Source organism: Nomascus leucogenys, chromosome 20 (assembly GCF_006542625.1).
Source record: "Nomascus leucogenys isolate Asia chromosome 20, Asia_NLE_v1, whole genome shotgun sequence".
In the NCBI taxonomy this organism is placed as follows: Eukaryota; Metazoa; Chordata; class Mammalia; order Primates; family Hylobatidae; genus Nomascus; species Nomascus leucogenys.
Genome location: NC_044400.1, coordinates 38677416 through 38696191, shown reverse-complemented (window position 1 = coordinate 38696191; position 18776 = coordinate 38677416). Strand labels below are relative to the sequence as shown.

Here is an 18776-nt window from a genome sequence, read left to right as displayed (position 1 = left end):
AATGTTTTCCACATCCACACAGCTGCCAGATCGTTTCCTTTTCTTTTCTAGAACCATCCTCTCATTAACTCCTTCCTGGTTCTCTACATGCATGCTTCTGAATCCTGGGGTAGAGCCCAGGATTCTGCATTTCTGAGAAGCTTCCAGGTGATGCTCATGCTGGTCCCCAGAAATTTCAAGTCGCCTTTTTTAACATTGTGACAATTTCCCTTGTTAATCACCCAGAAATATTATTACTTTATCCCTTTTTCTTACTGCTGGCCGGGCAGAGAAGTAGAAACATAGCCACTGCTGTCAGGTCTTAATAATCAGAAAAAATTTAAAGTTTAATATAAAAGATTCCTAAAACATTTTGTGATTTTCAATGTAATATATCTCTATATTTATGTGTGCATATATATATATTCATAAAGTCTGATTTATCATGCTTTTATTGGTAAAAAGTTTCTCTCAGCCACTCTTTCTCAGTCCTAAACTACAAAAATGATTGATTTTCCTTAAAATGACCCTGAAGTTCTGCAAGATCCTAAACTGCCTGCTAAATTATCAAATAACTCATTTTCACTACAGTTGCATAATTAATTTTACTTTATTGCCGTCTAATTTTTTAAAATGTTATCCCATATATGATGTACATGGTAATTCTCAGTTACTTCAAATACACTTCACTCAACAATGGAAATGGCATGAAACTGAGGGATACTTATTCATTTTTATGAAGATTATTACATAAAATGAGCATATGTGAAAAAATCAGAAGATACAGACACTGACAAGTTAATCAGTTTGTATCTTTGCACATTATCAGTTGTGAAAAATCCCAAGATACAAAGCTTTTTTAATCATAGTATCTCTCAGAGAGGGTGGGGGCCTTGTACCTTGCACCAAAGCACATTTTCCTCATGGAAAAATTTCCCAACTGAGTCTTCCTCTTCTTTTAAATTTTAGTTGATGTCAGTCACAGGATCAAAAGGATCATGAGGCATGTCCCTGTTAATGACCAGCTTTTCGGTTCTATGTAGAGTCGATGGGCCCACTTTCTTCTCCAGTTCCCTCAATAGTTGAAAATTCTGTGTCAATAAGCGGTTTCAGGAATTTCTCAACCTTGGTTAATCTTTGTTTCAGTTTCTGCTGCATGGACTCATACTCAGCCAAGATTCGGGCAAACCTTGTTTGCAGGAGGTCTACTGACCCCTCCATTCGAGTAACCTTCTCTTCAAGATCTTTAGGATCACTGCCAGCATTTGCAATGTTTAGATCCAGTAGACCGTCTTTCATTAAAATCTGCTTCCCTTTCTCTTCCAGCATAGTTTTGGCATCTGGGTACTCAGTTAGAGCTTCCATGAGGTCATCTTTTGAGAGACAGAACAGGTCTGAGTAGCCAATACTTTTAATATTGGCAGTTCTTCGATTGCCGGCTTTGCTCCCTTTAATGTTAAGAATGCTAATCTCACCGAAGTAGCTGCCATCGCTCAATACCACAAACTGAGTGACTCCATCATCTGCCACCACAGCGAGTTTGCCTTCCTTGATAATGTACATCTCTCGTCCGATATCCCCTTTCTTGCAAATATAATCTCCAGGACTGTAGACTTGGGGTTGCAATTTCAAGACCAACTCCACCAACAGACCAGCTTCACAATCAGCAAAAATGCGTACCTTTTTTAATGTGTCTAAGTGAACGTTGATGGCAATTTCTGCTCTTAGTTTATCAGGTAGATACTTTAAGACTTCTTTCTCATCAACTGTTTTTTTGTTGGTCCACAGGTAGTCAAACCATTTAATAACCCTCTTTTCCATATCTTTGCTTACATTTCGAAAATGCATATATTGCTTGATAGCATCAATTCTTGCTTGAAATTCTGCTCTGGCTGCATTCATGTTGGAAATCATAGAACCTATGTTACCAACGATGGTAGCAAAAATTAACACTCCAATGAGGAAATCAACCACCACAAAGACATACTCAGAATCCCTCACAGGAGGGGGTGTTTCACCAATGGTAGTCAAAGTCAGTGTAGACCAGTAAAGGCTGTATACGTATTTTCTAGCCAAACGGCCAAATTCAGGATCATTAATATCAGGGTAGACCCATGTATCATTTCCAAATCCAATAGCTTTAGAAATAGAGTAGAACACACATGCATTCCAGTGGATAATGATGACGATATACATAACAAGGTTGGAAATCCTGAAGATGTTTGGATAGTTTGTCCTTGTTTCTGTTCTCTGGAAGAACTCAAACATACGAGAGAACCGTAACAACCTGTTTAATCTAATTTCTGGATAGTTCCACCCTAACTTAAAATACAGCAAATCAGTTGGTATCAGTGACAGAACATCAAGTTTAAATTGCAAGTTGGATTTATATTTATTTATGAGTTTAAGTTCTTCCTTTACCAGCAGTCCTTGTTCTAGGTAACCTAAAATAGAAAATAAAATCAATTCAGTGTTTCTCCTTTTTATGTCATCGTGAATTTTTGTGAATACTGTCAATTAACTTTGTTGAGGTCAAAAAAAATTCATTTTCAATAAATATGCCTTTAACAATGTAATAAAATACAAATACCAATAAACCTATGACTGTAGAAAATATTCTGCTGCAGAAATAAAAGGTAAAATTTTGGCCAGACAGCTCACGTCTGTAATCCCAGCGCTTTGGGAGGCTGAGACCCAATATCACTTGAGCCTGGGAGTTCGAGGCTGCAGTGAGCTATGATAGCACTACTGCATTCCAGCCTGGGCAACAGCGAGACCCTGTCTCAAAAAAAAGAAAGAAAAAAAAGAAAAGAAAAGAAAAGAGAAAAGAAAAATTTGTAAGTGCAAAAGTGAGAGTGTATGAATCAATCAAGGTCTATCATCTCCATCCAGGTAAAGCCATTCCTTTTATGAGTAGCATTCCTGTGATATTGTGAGATATATATATATATTTGGTCCCTGGCACAAAACTCTTAAAACTCTTGTAATTTCCTAAGCAATATGGTTACTAAGTGCTTTTTTTTTTTTTTTTTTTGAGTCAGAGTCTTGCTCTGTCACCCACGCTGGAGTGCAGTGGTGCAATCTCGTCTTGCTGCAACCTCCGCCTCCGGCTTCAAGCAATTCTTCTGCCTCAGCCTCCCAAGTAGCTAGGACTACAGGCGCGTGCCACCACACCCAGCTAATTTTTGTATTTTTAGTAGAGACAGGGTTTCACCATATTGGCCAGGCTGGTCTCGATCTCCTGACATCGTGATCCACCTGCCTTGGCCTCCCAAAGTGCTGGGATTACAGGCACGAGCGCCCTAAGTCCATCTTTTGTTGTGGTATTTGGTTCTTGACCCCAGTTCCTGAAACAGAGCTCTTTATCCCTTGATATTTCCTGGGTGATAGAAATGTCTTTTGTTCTGGCCAGGTGCAGTGGCTCACACCTGTAATCTCAGCACTTTGGAAGGCTGAGGCAGGAGGATCCCTTGAGTGCAGGAGTTCGAGACCAGCTTAAGATACTATTTTAAAGAAAAAAAAGAAAGAAAGAAAGAAAGAGAGGGAGGGAGGGAGGGAGGGAAAGAAAGAAAGAGAAAGAAAAGAAAGAAAGAAAAAGAAAGAAAGAAAGAAAGAAAGAAAGAAAGAAAGAAAGAAAGAGAAAAAGAAAGGAGAAGAAAGAAGAAAGAAAGAAAGAAGAAAGAAAGAAAGAAAGAGATAGAAAAAGAAAGGAGAAGAAAGAAGAAAGAAAGAAAGAAAGAAAGAAAGAAAGAAAGAAAGAAGAAAGAAAAAGAAAGAAAGAAAGAAAGAAAGAAAGAAAGAAAGAAAGAAAGAAAGAAGAAAGAAAGAAAAGGAAAAGTGTCTTTTGTTCTAATGAAGCAGCTCTTGGTGAGGTCCAAGCTGGGGCTGGTCACCAGAAAGACTAAGTTATGTTTAGAAGCTTGGAACTTTTACCCCAACCTTCTTCATCCAGGAAAGGGAGAAGCACTGGAGACTGAGTTAATAGTCCATCATGCCTCCATGATGAAGCCTCTATAAAAATCCCTGAACTATGGGGTTTGGAGGATTATCAGGTTGGTGAACACATCTATGAACTAGGAGGGTGCCACACCCCAGTTCCATGGCGACAAAAGCCCCTGTTCTCATGACTCTTTCCTACTTTGCCCTATGTATCTCTTCATCTGGCTCTTCATCTGTATTCATTATCATACCCTTTATTAATATAATAACGCAGTAAACATAAGTGTTTTCCTAAGGTCTATAAGTCGTGCTAGCAAATTACTAGACCCATGAGGGAGCTGTGGGAACTCCAATTTATAGCTGGTCAGTCAGAAGCGCAAGTCACAACCCGAGACTTAACGATTGGCATCTGAAGTGGGGGATCATCTTGGGAGACTGAGCCCTTAACCTGTGGGGTCTGTTCTAACTCCCCTCGAATTCAGTTAAATTTTAACCCAGCTGGTGTTACAGAATTGCTTGGTGTGTAGAGGAAACGCCATGTACATATTGGTGACCAGAATTGTGTTGTATTGAGAGTGTAGTAACATACAATGGGTTATTGTTTTTTTTCCCCACCATACACAGTTCGTGGAAGGTTTCCTGAACACGCTAGCAATGTGCCTAATAGCCCATGCCAGTGCCTTGTCAGAATCCCAGCCCTACCCTGGACGCTTGGGTACTTGCCCTGTGCTGTCTATTTTGCATATTCTTGCCTTCCCTTCAATGTGAAGCATAAATGTCCTTTCAGGCTGCATTTTCATCTCTCATTCTTGCTCCCTTAGACACTTGGGATCTTCCCTCCTATGCTGTTACCATGGGCTTGTGTGTTTTAAACCCAGCATTTCAGCCCTCTGATACATTACACTAGGAAAGGGATTTGCTCCTTCTCCTAAACTGGCTACCAAAGCTACAAATATGACAGAGCAAGTGGAGCATTGTTCCAAAATACTAGTATTTAGAGAATGTTCAGTTTTACATAATGATTCTTAAAAGGTTATAATCTGTGTATACCGGTTACATTTGCGTGTGGAGAGTGGTGTAGAAACAATAAGCTCCTACCTACTTAACAGAAATACTTCAGAAGCTATCCCCTCTGGTCAATAATATCTCACCATAAACCACAAAGCTGAGTTAAGTGCATTTTTCCTCCTTCTTATAAAATTTTGAATATGGCTCTGCTGAGGGCAATGACATTTTTCCCCATGACTCTTTAAATTATCTCCCTGTTAGGTAGCAATTACTCTTCCCCCTATATCTGGCAGAATATTTCTGCTCTCTCTATTCCTCTCGCCTGGCACAAAACCTCCAAGATAATGGAGGAAAGCCACAACTACTTGTCAAAAAGTTGCCTGGTAACTTCCTCTGAACCAGCTGGAGTCATCTAAGCCTGTGAGTTTATACATCATGACTCTTGCTGTCGCCTGTGCCTTTTTCTCTAGAACAGATTTTTGTGAGTTTACTTTGAAGAATACTTGGATTAGGAAATGTCAAATTACAACGCTAGAGATAAAAGCATGAAATTTTAAAATATTCAAAACTGAACATATTTACCTGTCCTTGTTCGTACAAACATATCGATTAAATAGACTATGTCTGATACGTAATCCAAAATGAGCCAATATTCTAGGTAATCAGATTGAAGTTCATCAAAACATGCTCTATAAAAAAAGAAACACTTGTATAAATAAAAAAGAAATGGGAGCCAATTTCAGTAAAAGTTCTCTTTGTATATTTTCTTTATCATGATGAGAAGCACAGCACACTCAGGCTAGGAGAGGTCCTTAGAGTCCTTTCATTAACCACGGCTTTCCCGAAACTTTCCCTCAGTGGTTGGATTTCGATCCTCACCCTTCTGAATTCCAACATCCTTTCCATGATACTAGTCAGCTTAGTAAAAACATCCCGTAAGAAGAAGTGGGTTGAAGGGTACAAGTATACAGTAAGACAGAAGGAATAAATTCAATGTTTGATAGCAGACTATACTTAACAAAAATGAACTTGGGTAATGGACACTGTAAATACCCTGACTTAATCACTATATGCATTATATGCAAGTAACAAAATTTCACAGGTACCCTATAAATTTGTACAAAAAAAACTTTAAATAAATTAAAAAAATAAATGGCCTAAAACTAAAATAAAAATATGTTGGGTGAAACACATTGATCACCAGGGTCATATTGACTATCTGTACCCAAAATGCTTTGGGAAATTGTGCTTGGTCTTGGATGAGTGAGATGTTTACCATCTAAAAGACACTAAATCCTTGATCTTTTTCCACTATTGGCAACATTTTTTTCTCATAGGTCAAAGAAAATAGTTTCTCCCGATGTTCTAGTTAAGTTATTATACAACCAAAAGTTTAAAAGTCTCCCCCTCCAACAATAGACACTGGCGTCTATTTGAGAGTGGTGGGTGGGAAAAGGGAGAGAAGCAGAAAAAATAACTATTGGGTACTGGGCTTAATACCTGGGTGAGAAAATAATCTGTGCACCAAACCCCTGTGACACGAGTTTACCTATATAACAAGCCTGCACATGTACCCCCGAACCTAAAAGTTAAAAAAATTAAAAAATAAAAGTCTTCCCCTGATCCCTCCATGCATCCCAGTACTGCAGACCCAATTATATTGAGAACTGAAGCACCTCCTCCTGATCCCAGGAAAACACACTGAGAATAATCTAGCCTCTCTTTACCACCTGCAGTAGAGAAAGGAGGTGTGTCCTAAAGGGCTCTAAGTCAAATTGTTTAGTCAGTGAACTTGGAAACTAGAAATGGGGTGAGATCCATAAAAAAAAAAAAATTATAGACACCTGGCAATAACCATTGTCCAGTTGTACATAACAGGTAATGTGATGCAAAACAGCCAGTTGTAATATGTGTTTCCTGAGGGATCAATAACCACAACTTCTTTCTTCTCCCTAGCAGCAATTAGAAATAAAGGGGATAGTTACCAAGATACAAGAACATTTTTATTTACCATATTAAACATCGTTATGCCCATCAACTACAATTAATGACATGGAAGTAAGCTGGAGAAGCTCACTCTGCAGAAGATTAGCATGGCATAAGAGCACTAGTCCTAAGAAAGTGGTTAGTGAGGGGTGGATAGATAATGAAATGACCAGTCTTATATGAAAGCGTACATTAGGTTTTTACTAAAGCCGTGGTTTCACTGCGATGCTGCAGTCAGTTGTATAACCTCAGCCACTGAGAGGGAATAGTGGCATAGATCTGGGGTCCCCAACCCCCAGGCTGCAGGCCGGTACTGGTCTGTGGTCTGTTAGGAACCCGGTGGGCCACACAGCAGGAGGTGAGCTGCAGGGCGAGGGAGCTTTACTGCCTGAGCTCGGCCTCCTGTCAGATCAGCAGCAGCATTAGATTCTCATAGGAGCACAAACCTTATTGTCATCTGCACGTGCAAGGGATCTAGGTTGCACACTCCTTATAAGAATGCAATTAAAATAAAAATTAAATTTTTATTTCAGTTTTTAAAATGATTGTAGGATCCTAGAAACCTAATCCTCCTTGGAACCTAAATATTTCTCAGCGATAAGTTATCTTCACCAATGCTTAGGGAAGAGAATTAACCCTAGCAGTGAAAATTCTTGAGAGAATTAAGAATATGGATGAAACTGGAAACCATCATTCTCAGTAAACTATCGCAAGGACAAAAAACCAAACACCGCATGTTCTCACTCATAGGTGGGAATTGAACAATGAGAACTCATGGACACAGGAAGGGGAACATCACACTCCGGGGACTGTTGTGGGGTGGGGGGAGGGGGAGGGACAGCATTAGGAGATATACCTAATGCTAAATGACGAGTTAATGGATGCAGCACACCAATGTGGCACATGGATACATATGTAACAAACCTGCACATTGTGCACATGTACCCTAAAACCTAAAGTATAATAATAAAAATAAATAAATAAATAAATAAATAAAGAATAATGCTACCATTGCTAATTTTAGGGAAATTAGAAAAAGTTTTAATTCACTTCTGATAATTTATGCTAAATGTTTATTTTTCAATGTTTAAAGACATTTAGTCTTTACACAGGGCTCTTTACTATAAAGTTTCTTTCTACTCTGTATTATGGAAAATCATCCCTGCATCTAAAACCCATCACAATTTCATTCTATTTCAATGCCACTAAAAGTGCTTACTCTTCTTTCTTATCTTTGCTTTTCTCCTCTTTCTTTTTCTTCTCTTTGTCCTTTTTCTTCTTTTTCTTCTCTGGGTCATTTTTATTTCCGTTTTTATCATCTGATTTGCTGAAAAAATTAAGAAAGTAGTATTAAAATACAGAAATATTATGGGCAGAAAAAGGTGGGGTAATTCTTGCCAAAGTCTTACCTCTTCTTTTCTTTTTTCTTTTTCTTTTTTTCTTCTGGTTCCCTAAAGAAAAAAAATTATGTATCTGTCACATAATCACAGTCTTCCACTCTTATTTACTTTCTTTTTCATCGAGCAAAATTCTCAGCCTTGCATTCAAAGACCTGCTTCAGTGCTCAAAACCCATCTGGTCTCTTACTGGAGATTTCTACCCCAAAAAGTGGGGGGTGGGGCAGACGATTATCCAGATAATAAACAAAAACTTCTAAGCTAATAGATGTGGGAAATAGAAACAAATGGAGATGAATAAAGGCATAATACTAAGGAGAAAAATTTAAGAAACAACAGCCCCCCGAGAGTGTATTTCAAAAGTGTTAATGTATTAAAAATAATATTTAAAATGTAAGCTTCTTGACATCATTTACATTTATCCTTGAATAAAATCATTGAGAATTTTAAGAAAATGCCATCAATTTTCTTTAGAGGGGATAACCCTGAACTGAAGTCATTTTTCATGAGTAATCAACAAGCTGTCTGGTAATATGGTGGAATCTCAGCTATTAGAATAATTTACCAGATTTAAGGCCACCTTTTTCCACATAAAATTTCTTCTTGAGTGGAGATTGTGTAACTAGTGCCTCTTTCTACAGTTAGCTTTCTCTATCCGCAGGGAATAGATTCTGAAGTCAGACAGACCTAGGGTTATAGCAGGCTGCCATTGTCAGCTCAGATGTCTTAGGAAATTTCATTAGCCAGACTTGAATGAACAGGCATCTCATTACCACTAGGATAGTCAGAGAAGGCTTTTAAAGGGAGGTAGGTCTAAAGCTAGGCCTCAAAGTATGACTAAGAGTTGGAGTTGAGAAGAAGAGAGAGGATGTTAGAGCAGGAAAAGTTCTAAGTGCAATGGCCTTAATCTGGGTAAGAATGACCCAGCAGAAGTGGAAAGCTTCTGTTGAGAAGAAATGGAAGATAAGATTGACAAATGAGGTGAGGCTTAACATCTAAGATGGTCACGTACAAACAGGGACAGAACAATAAAGTTGGATAAGGAAGAATTTGCTGCTATGGGAGTACACTTCTATGATTCAAGATTTGACAGCCTAGCATGGATCCTGAAGAATGACGTCGACACACTACTCAAATGGCTCTTGGAAACCTGGAAAAGGTAATGGCCCACACAAAATGAAATAAACATTAACACCATGGCAGATGGTGGAGGAAGGTATCAAAAGACTCAGAAAAGTGGCATCTTGAAGTGGATACACTGTTTGGAAGATAGCCTACCAGCTAATTATGTTCCCAAAGAGGGCTCAAAGGACGCAAAAGTGATGTGGAATGGGCTGGTGAGAGGGGCGTTAGCAGCTTTGAGAAGTTCAGTGGTACTATCCTCTGTAGGCCAGGGCTGATGGTGGGAAATGCCATTACAGAACTGAGTTCTCGGAGAGCAATAGGGATAATAGGATCTAGAAATAACTGAAACTAATGGCAGTGCTCACCCATCAGAAGTAAGATTGGTCCAGTAATTATAATGAGCATTAAGGTGGGTATGGTAACCAAGGGGCTTAACCCATAGACAGCCATGGAGGAGGTTAATAGAATACAGTATTCCTAGACATGTGGGAAGCCTGTTAGCTAGTTAGGGTATTATTTAATGTATACAACCAAAACGAATCAGGAATGAATAATTAGGAGGTTGAGGGCAACTTACTCCATCAAAAAAAAATCAGAATCCTAGTAGGGCACGGTGGCTTATGGCTATAATCCCAGCACTTTGGGAGGTTGAGGCGGGAGGATCACTCGAGCCCAGGAGTTCAAGACCAGCCTGGGCAACATAGTGAGACCCCATCTCAAAAAATAAATTCATTCATTACATTTTAAATTTAAAAAAAAAATCAGAATCCTTTGAACAGTTCCAGACCTAAGCCAGTACTTAGACCTAAAACCACTGACTAGAGGAGAAGCCAAGACCTATGAAGAAAGACTCTGCAGCACTATGACAAATATATTCCAGTAACGATTTCCCTAGTCTTTCTCTTAAAGAACCCATGGCCATTACTTAGATCACTGTACTCTGGGGGAAAAAAAGAATACCTAGATACATTGAAGACTGTTTGGCACAGGATCCAAGTTGATGTTGACACCTAGCGACTGAAGCATCATCGTGGCCCCCTGTTAAACTTGAGGGGCATATGATGGACTGGTAATAATAGATTCCTGGATGAGATATGACTTATGGTGTTTCCACTGGGTCCACAGACCCACTACTACGTGATCATTTCTCCAGTTCCTAAATGTAAAAGTGAAATGTATGTAATTCTTGAATATAAAAGTAGAATGTATATAAGTTCCTGAATATAAAAGAGAAATGTATATAATAGAGAAATGTATATAATTGTATAAAATCATACATAGAGGAGTGGTGGTCTCTCCTAATTTACCCATGTAATTTATCATCTGACTCCCACAAAAACCAAATAGATCCTGGTGGATGGCAGATAGACTACTGCGAAATCAACCAAGTAGTAGCCCCAGTTGCAGCTGACATGTCCTATGAGGAAAATAACACAGAGATCCACTCTGTGATCATTTCACCAGTTCCTAAATGTAAAAGTGAAATGTACATAATTCCTGAACACAAAAGGGAAATGTATATAATTGGTCATCGGCAAAACTCCCACCCCTACCCCACTAGTTCCTTGGCTTGTGAGGAAAGAGGGGTAAGACCAAGGAGAAGCCCTTAAGCTGCTTCCCACCTTCTGGCCAGAAGCAACATTGCATCCTGGGGAGAAAAAGAAATGCCATCCTTTAAGACCTAATGCATGCAGGGGTGGTGATCCCTCTTCATTTCCCCACGTAATTCATCCTCTGACCCCTGCAAAAACCAAATGGATCCGAATGGACAGCAATAGACAATTGCAAAATCAACCAAGGGGTAGCCCCAATTGCAGCTGCTGTGTCACATGTGGAAAACAATGCATTCACTTGATATACACTGCATACCTAAGGTTCTGGGTCAGTCATGTGAATGTCATTTTTCAATACTATCAGGAAAGAGGATCAGACATAGCTCATACTCACGTGGGGTGACAAACTGTACACGTCTACACTCCTTTCCAAGTCTATATTAACTCTCTTTCCTACTGTCCTGACAGTCTTGAGGGACCTGGATCACGTGGACATTTCTCAGAGCACCACATTAGTCCACTATATCTGTATCAATGGCATTCTGTTAATCAGACCCTGAAATAGGATTACCTAACCATGGGACATAAAATGAATGCCCATCATGAGATGGATTCTGTCAGAAACAACAATTCATAAGGTATCAATCTGTCATATGATGAAGTAAGATACCTGGGATTGAGTATGAATCAGAGGGAATAAGTAAGCTGCCCAGGCAGGTGGCTCAGTACCCTTCTCCTCCTTCTTTTTTTTTTTCAAGGAGTCTTGCTGTGTCACCCAGACAGGAGTGTGGTGGCACAATCTCGGCTCACTACAACCTCTGCCTCCCAGTTCAGGTGATTTCCCCTGCTTCAGGCTCCCAAGTGTCTGGGACTAAAGGCGTGCACCACCATGCCTGGTTAATTTTTGTATTTTTAGTAGAAATGGGGTTTCACCATGTAGGTTGGCCAGGCTGGTCTCGACTCCTGACCTTAGGTGACCTGCCTGCCTTGGCCTCCCAAAGTGCTGGGATTACAGGTGTGAGCCACCATGCCCTGCCTTCAGTACCCTTCTTTATGTCATTTTCCACGTTAGAAATTTTCATTCATTTCCCACTATGTCATTTTCCACTCAGCACCTATTTATCAGCCCCCACCTGTGGCCATATGTGGGGTTCTTTAAAAGGAGCTGATACAGCATGTTGCATAGACGGGTCAGTTTAGAATGTGGATGCAAGCCAAAATGGGCTGTATCTGCACCACAGCCTCACTTAGAGGTGGTCTTGGAAGACAGTGTGAGGTTAATTTCCCCAATGGCACAGCTTCAAGCAGTATACAGTCATCTAGTTTGTATGGAAAAAGAAATAGCCCAGGCGGGGTCCAGTGGCTCATGCCTGTAATCCCAGCACTTTAGGACGCTGAGGTGGGAAGATCACTTGAGGCCAAGGAGTTGGAGACCAGCCTGGCCAACATGGCGAAACCCCACAAAAAATACAAAAATTAGCCGGGCGTGGTGGCGCATGCCTGTAATCCCAGCTACTTGGGAGGCTGAGGCAGGAGGATCACTTGACCCCAGGAGATGGAGGCTGCAGTGAGCCGAGATTGCACCACTGCACTCCAGCATGGGCAACTGAGTGAGTACCTGTCTCAAAAAAAAAAAAAAAAAAGGAAAAAGAAATAGCCCAAATTAAGAATATACAAGTGTACAAGGACTCATGGGCAGTCACAAATGCCTTGACTGGTTGGTCAGGGACCTGGATGGAAAACGATGGAAAGATCAGGGAAAATATTTCAGCAGAAGAGGCAGAGTAAATAGACATATTATGAGTGTGAGCACAAAGTTTGAAAATCTTTGTTTTTATTTGTTTGTTTTTTGCTCTTAGTGAACCTGCCTGTTACAGAGACCAATGCTATGACTCCAAAACAGTGCTTTCTCCTGAGGAAAGTAATCAGTCATTTGATGGCAAGTTAACTAAATTGGACTCCTGACACCATGGAAGGGGCATCAAATATATTGATAAGAACTGACATATATTATGACTATTCATTTGCTTTTTTGCCAAAGGGCTTTGACCAGTGCCATTATTTAGGGGCATATGAAGCATGATCACTAATATGAAATATTGCTTAACACCACTTTGGACCAAGGACCCACTTTAAGGCAAAAAAAAAAATGTGGCATTGGAACCTGAGTATGGAATCCAATGGTCCTATCATATGCTGCACACCTTTGTCAGCTACTGACATGATAGTTAAGGAGTGACCTTTTGAAACCACGGCTGAAGTGCTATCATAGAGTTTATACTCTAGGAAGAAAAGGTGCCATCCTCTAGGATAGTGTATATATGCTAAAACAATGATCATTGTATGGTTCTCTATGCCTGTATAGAATGCACTGGTCTGGGAACTACAGGGTCTAAGTAGGGGTGACAAATGCAGGAAAGGTGTGTTTCCCATTCTTGCAACTTAAGGATCTATGGATCTAGAGGTCCTGGCTTCCAGAGGGGTGATGCATCTGCCAGGGATTGCCAGAGTTCCATTAAACATTAAGCTATGGCTACTCCCCAGCCACTTTGGGCCCCTCATGCCCAACAGGCAAGGAAGAGAGTCACCACACTGGCAGAAGTTATTGACCGTGATCATCAGAAGTAGGCAGTGCTGTATACAATGCAGGGAGGGGAGACGTATTTGCACCTAGGTGGTCTTTTGGTATTTTCCAGCCCAGTTTTGGTGGTAAATGGGCAAGTACTGTAGCCATGACTCAAGAAGGGCATGGTGACCCAGGGCTCAAGTCCTTCAGGGATGAGTGTCTGTATTGTTCCACCAGATAAGTCATCTAGACCAGCAGACGTGCTGGCCAAGGGTGAGAGGACCCTAGAATGAGTAGAAGTGGAGAGGGTGAAGAATTTCATTTGAGGCCTCAAAACCGCCTGCAACTGCCAGAGACCTTAGTTTAATCCCATTAACTTTACTCTTATAAGCTTTCTCAGGAAAAAATAACCAGGATCCTGGAGTAGGTATTCCCACATGGGGTGAATTTTCTATACAAACAAAACGGATCTGGGCAGCACATGGGTGGGCTGTACAGTGGCTATGCAGGTGGTGCACAAAATTCAGGCACTCATTCCCCACTTGCCAAGAGTGTTGGTTGCTGTCAGCTCAGTTTTTCCTCTCCCTTGGCTGGCCTTGGCTGAAGGAAACCACCAGGCTCCATCCAGATGGTTATGCTCCATCTTCTAGGGCCAACCTTTTTCCAATAACTGTGCATGGGCACAAAGGCCCAAGTCTATTACCTAAATAGGGACAACTCTAAAAGGTCATCCCTGCTTCAGGGATCCCCATAGAATCACATTGTACATCAGCTCTATTCTCTGAAGTTCGACTTCTCCCTCTGCCCAATACTGACCCCCAACTCCCTTCCAGATATTGTTCCCAAGACCATACCCAACAAACCTCTGCATACAAGCCTCCATCTCAGAAACTGTCCCCTGAGGAACTTCACCTAAGACACATTGGCTCAAACTGGAAAGGAGTAATATGTTTCACTTATTTTTGTCAGTCACTCTATTCACAAAGAAAGTCAACTGCATGAACACTATAGACATGATTTTTTCTACATGTATTCAAATAAATGAATGAATAAATACTACTTTTCAACAAAATGATAAGACTATCATTGCCATTGTATTAGATCATTTGTTTAATAAATATTCATTTGATTAATAAATATTTCCTCTATAACAGATTCAGATATATTCCTACCTTTTCACTGGTTTTCTTTAAAACCAAAGCTTTGGTTTTCTATTGTAAATATACTTACTGGTCCTTATTGCTGCTGTTGTTCACATTAAAAAGTGCAATGGCACCAGGCAGGTACTGCTCCCTGGGAAATGAAAAACATGCAGTGAAATCACAATAGTCACCATCTGTATAATGTCCATGGTAAGCAAATGGTCTGAAAAAACAAATTCTTTTCCATTTCTACTCAATACTAAAGACTATCTAGATGATAGTTCAAAAACATATTATGAAGCATAAAGCATAAAAGTATATCCTGAGCCTCCATGAAGCATGACTTGCCAAATGCCAGTGTCTTGAACAAACATGGTGATATGGTTTGGCTGTGTCCCCACCCAAATCTCATCTTGAATTATAGCTCCCATAATCCCCACATGCCATGGGAGGGACCCAGTGGGAAGTAACTGAATCATAGGAGTGGGTGTTGCCCATGCCATTCTCGTGCTAGTAAATAAGTCTCACAAGATCTGATGGTTTTATAAAGGGCAGTTCCCCTGCACACGCTCTCTTGCCTGCCACCATGTAAGACACGACTTTGCTCCTCCTTTGCCTTCTGCCACGATTGTGAGGCCTCCCCAGCCATGTGGAACTGTGAGTCCATTAAGCCTCTTTTTCTTTATAAATTACCCAGTCTCGGGTATTTCTTCATAACAGTATGAAAATGGACTATAATACACCTGGTTAGTAAATGTATATCAGTCAATGTTCATACCAAGAATTAGCTTAAGTGAACCAACCTCAATGCCAGTAACTCCCAACAAGAGACCTAAGACTGTTAGGGAAAGTAAGATGAGGAGAAAAGATAAATAAAAACAATGGGAAGGCTGGAGGTAGTCAATGAGAAGAAAAATAGGAAAAAGGAAAAAAGGGGGAGGAAAAAAGCAAAGAAAAAGTAATTATGTAAAACAGGTGGAAACCCCAGCTCCAACACCAATACCACACCACACCCCTTCTGCAATCTCAAGTCCGGTATCTGAAGTTTTCACAACTTCTTTATTTCCTACTAAGGATATTTTTGCTTTTCTCTTCTAGCACCTCTCTCCAGTGCTCTATTTCCTAAAAGTAGGACCAAATGGGATGGAGCATTTTAGAGAATAACAGCCAACCCTCTCACATGTACTTGCTTCAGGACCCTGAAAGAAGGATCAGAGAGAAACAAGAAATCAGAAAGGACTGGGTTTCTTAAGGGACAGACCCCAATGGGTCTCAGGGAAAATGAAGCAAGAGTGTTTACAACTTGGAACGCCGCGGCCATAAATAATCATCGGGCAGTGGCAATATTTCCCAAGAGATGGTATGGGTAAGGAACAGAAGTAACTCCTCCTGAGATCCCACATCGTGTATAGATAGCAGAGGCATTTGCCAAGCTTGCTCGGAAACAAACCCATTTTTGCCTAGTGTTTGATTATTGGAACGCTAAGCATGTGGGAGTTATTTCTATCCTACTGCTTAAGGTCATCACCATGATCTGATTGCAAAAATTCAAAACACTGCAACCTTAGGCATAAATGGTTAAAAACAGGCACCAAGGGATGGATCATACTGCTCACCTCTGTGATGGTCCTCCCTTTCTGAGTGACTTATAACTAAAGGAACCCCTTGGATGAGGGTTTTCATTCTCTGATTCTTCAGATATAGAGGCACTGTCATCATCCTCAGAAAAGGAGCTACAGTCCAATAGGAGGCAGAGAGAGATGAGTTAATGTTTTCAACCACTGCAGAGAAGCAACATTCCTCACTAGGGGGACAATTGCCTCACCTGTTTTCCTTCCCTCTCAAACTAACACACATAACAATTTTTAGTTAGCGTGAAGTTAGAACTATACAGAATACATAGAATTATATAAAATATATGCATAATTCAGTAAAATGCATTTAACAAAGAAACTAGTTTCTAGGTTTTCCACATTCCTATTGTTTGATGCATTGGTTGATGTTAATATTTATCAAATGGCAAGTGTGATATCTGGGACTTAGATCATATTATACCTTTGTGTGAACTAGTTTTCTAACTAATATTTCCTCTCACTAAAAGTAAATTCAACCACATTCATATACGTTATATTCATTTATAGGGTAAGCACTTTAAATTATACTTTTAAATCACGTTGCTAGCATTTCATACTCTGAGTACTTTTCATATGTATCTATGGCACTGTCATCTCTTTAGATTCAAAATGTCACTTGAGGAAAAGCCCTGCCATTGACTAAAGAAATGTTTGGCATAGGTGCTTAATAGGTGCTTCCAAAAAAGTGACCACAATAATGTCTATGTTCAGGCTGGGCATGGTGGCTCGCGCCTGTAATCCCAACACTTTGGGAGGCTGAGGCAGGCAGATCACTTGAGGTCAGCAGTTCGAGACCAGCCTGGCCAATAAGGCAAAACCCTGTCTCTACTAAAAATACAAAAAAAAATTAGCCTGGTGTGGTGGTGCACACATGTAGTCCTAGCTACCTGGGAGGCTGAGGCAGGAGAATCACTTGAACCCAGAAGGCAGAGGTCACAGTGAGCTGAGATTGTGCCACTGCGTTCCAGCCTGGGCAACAGAGTGAGACTCCATCTCAAAATAAATAAATAAATAAATAAATAAAATCTATGTTCATTTGTTAGACAAGTTATGCAGTTCCAAAGTATAAATAAATTTGCTAAATACATTACAAAGTTCGAGGTTACAATTATAAAGCTAAATTGAAATTAAATCTAGTTGAAGAACTGTAGCTAATAATAAAAATGCATGGGAAAATGTTTGGATTTACCTGCATGCTCCATTTTCCATCCTTCGTATTTCCTTTTCAATATCTGGTACAATCACATTGGGCATGGTTACAAAAGACTGCTGTGTATTGATAACATTTTTCTTCATGGATAGTTTCATATCTGAGGAGAAAGAAGTCTTATTAGTGGAAAGGCTATTTTTATATATTTACATATATAATCAAAAGTTTCACCCTACGTATTAGTCTGTCCTCATGATGCTAATAAAGACATACCTGAGACTGGGTAATTTATAAAGGAAAGAGGTTTAATGGACTCTTAGCTCCACATGGCTTGGGGGGCCTCACAATCATGGTAGAAAGCAAAGGAGAAGCAAAGGCACATCTTACATGGCAGCAGGCAAGAGAGCTTGTGCAGGGGAACTCCCCTTTATAAAACCATCAGATCTCATGAGACTTACTCACTATCATGAGACTAGCATGGGAAAAACTCACTCCCATGATTCCACTGCCTCCCACTGAGTTCCTCCCATGACACATAGGGATTATGGGAGCTGCAGTTCAAGATGAAGTTTGGGTGGTGGGTACACAGCCAAACCATATCAACCCTACCATTTTTCTAAGACTGTATAATACCATCTGTTTGCAGTTTTACATAGGAATTATTCTTTAATAGAATGCAGGCATGGCCTATTCCCCTAATTTCCATTGACTAGTTTTTTGTAAAAAATTTTTTAATTTAAGAATGTACCAGATGTATAAAACATTTATAAATTTGTATTTATCCCTGTTTTGAAATACTCAAGCAATGTAACTGTAGAACAAAACCATAGGGACCTCGCATACCCATCAAGCAATTAAATAACAGTAAAAAGCAGTAGATGTAATGGAGGAAATCCGCTGTGAATTTCTATAGGCATTTAGACAAAAAGGGTCTTGAATAGTATTCAAACTTGAGAGGAAATAAAGATAAAATGGATCACATTTTCAGCAAGTCCCCTAAATTATTCCGATGCATATATACCCAAGCAACATATTTTGAAAACACTGGCCTAAACTTTAGTCAGGTCATATTATTTCCTCAGCTCAGGTAGAGGAGGCAGGGTGGAATCTCAATTCACTTTCCAGCTGCTCCCAGCACAGGCCATGCCCCTTTGGCTGCTGTCTGAGACACTGCCTTCTTCACTGGCTTCAGCTTCCGTTTGTCCATGATTTCTGTTTATGGTCTTCAGGAAGGATCCTCTCTCCAGTTTGAGGGAACCCACCTTGAGAATGCCAGTAACTGATAACGGGAAGGGGG

The 18776-nt window shown here is 40.1% G+C and overlaps 1 protein-coding gene across 4 annotated transcripts in view; it reads right to left on the bottom strand.

Annotated features, from left to right (window-relative positions):
* Window positions 1-570: 570 nt before the first annotated feature.
* Window positions 571-18776, bottom strand: part of CNGA1 (cyclic nucleotide gated channel subunit alpha 1) — an 80620-nt gene continuing 62414 nt past the window's right edge. The window contains exons 3-10 of one of the 4 annotated variants that reach the window (XM_003258423.2): window positions 17519-17639; window positions 16312-16428; window positions 14784-14846; window positions 8322-8363; window positions 8132-8239; window positions 6771-6878; window positions 5509-5615; window positions 571-2423 (exon numbers count right to left, since the gene is read on the bottom strand). In XM_003258423.2, coding sequence (XP_003258471.1) covers window positions 1015-2423; window positions 5509-5615; window positions 6771-6878; window positions 8132-8239; window positions 8322-8363; window positions 14784-14846; window positions 16312-16428; window positions 17519-17639 — 2075 coding nt within the window. In that variant the 3' untranslated portion in view covers window positions 571-1014. Of the gene's footprint in view, window positions 2424-5508; window positions 5616-6770; window positions 6879-8131; window positions 8240-8321; window positions 8364-14783; window positions 14847-16311; window positions 16429-17518; window positions 17642-18776 lie in introns of those variants that run through there. The other 3 variants (XM_003258422.3, XM_030801063.1, XM_030801064.1) reach the window with 3 other exon arrangements.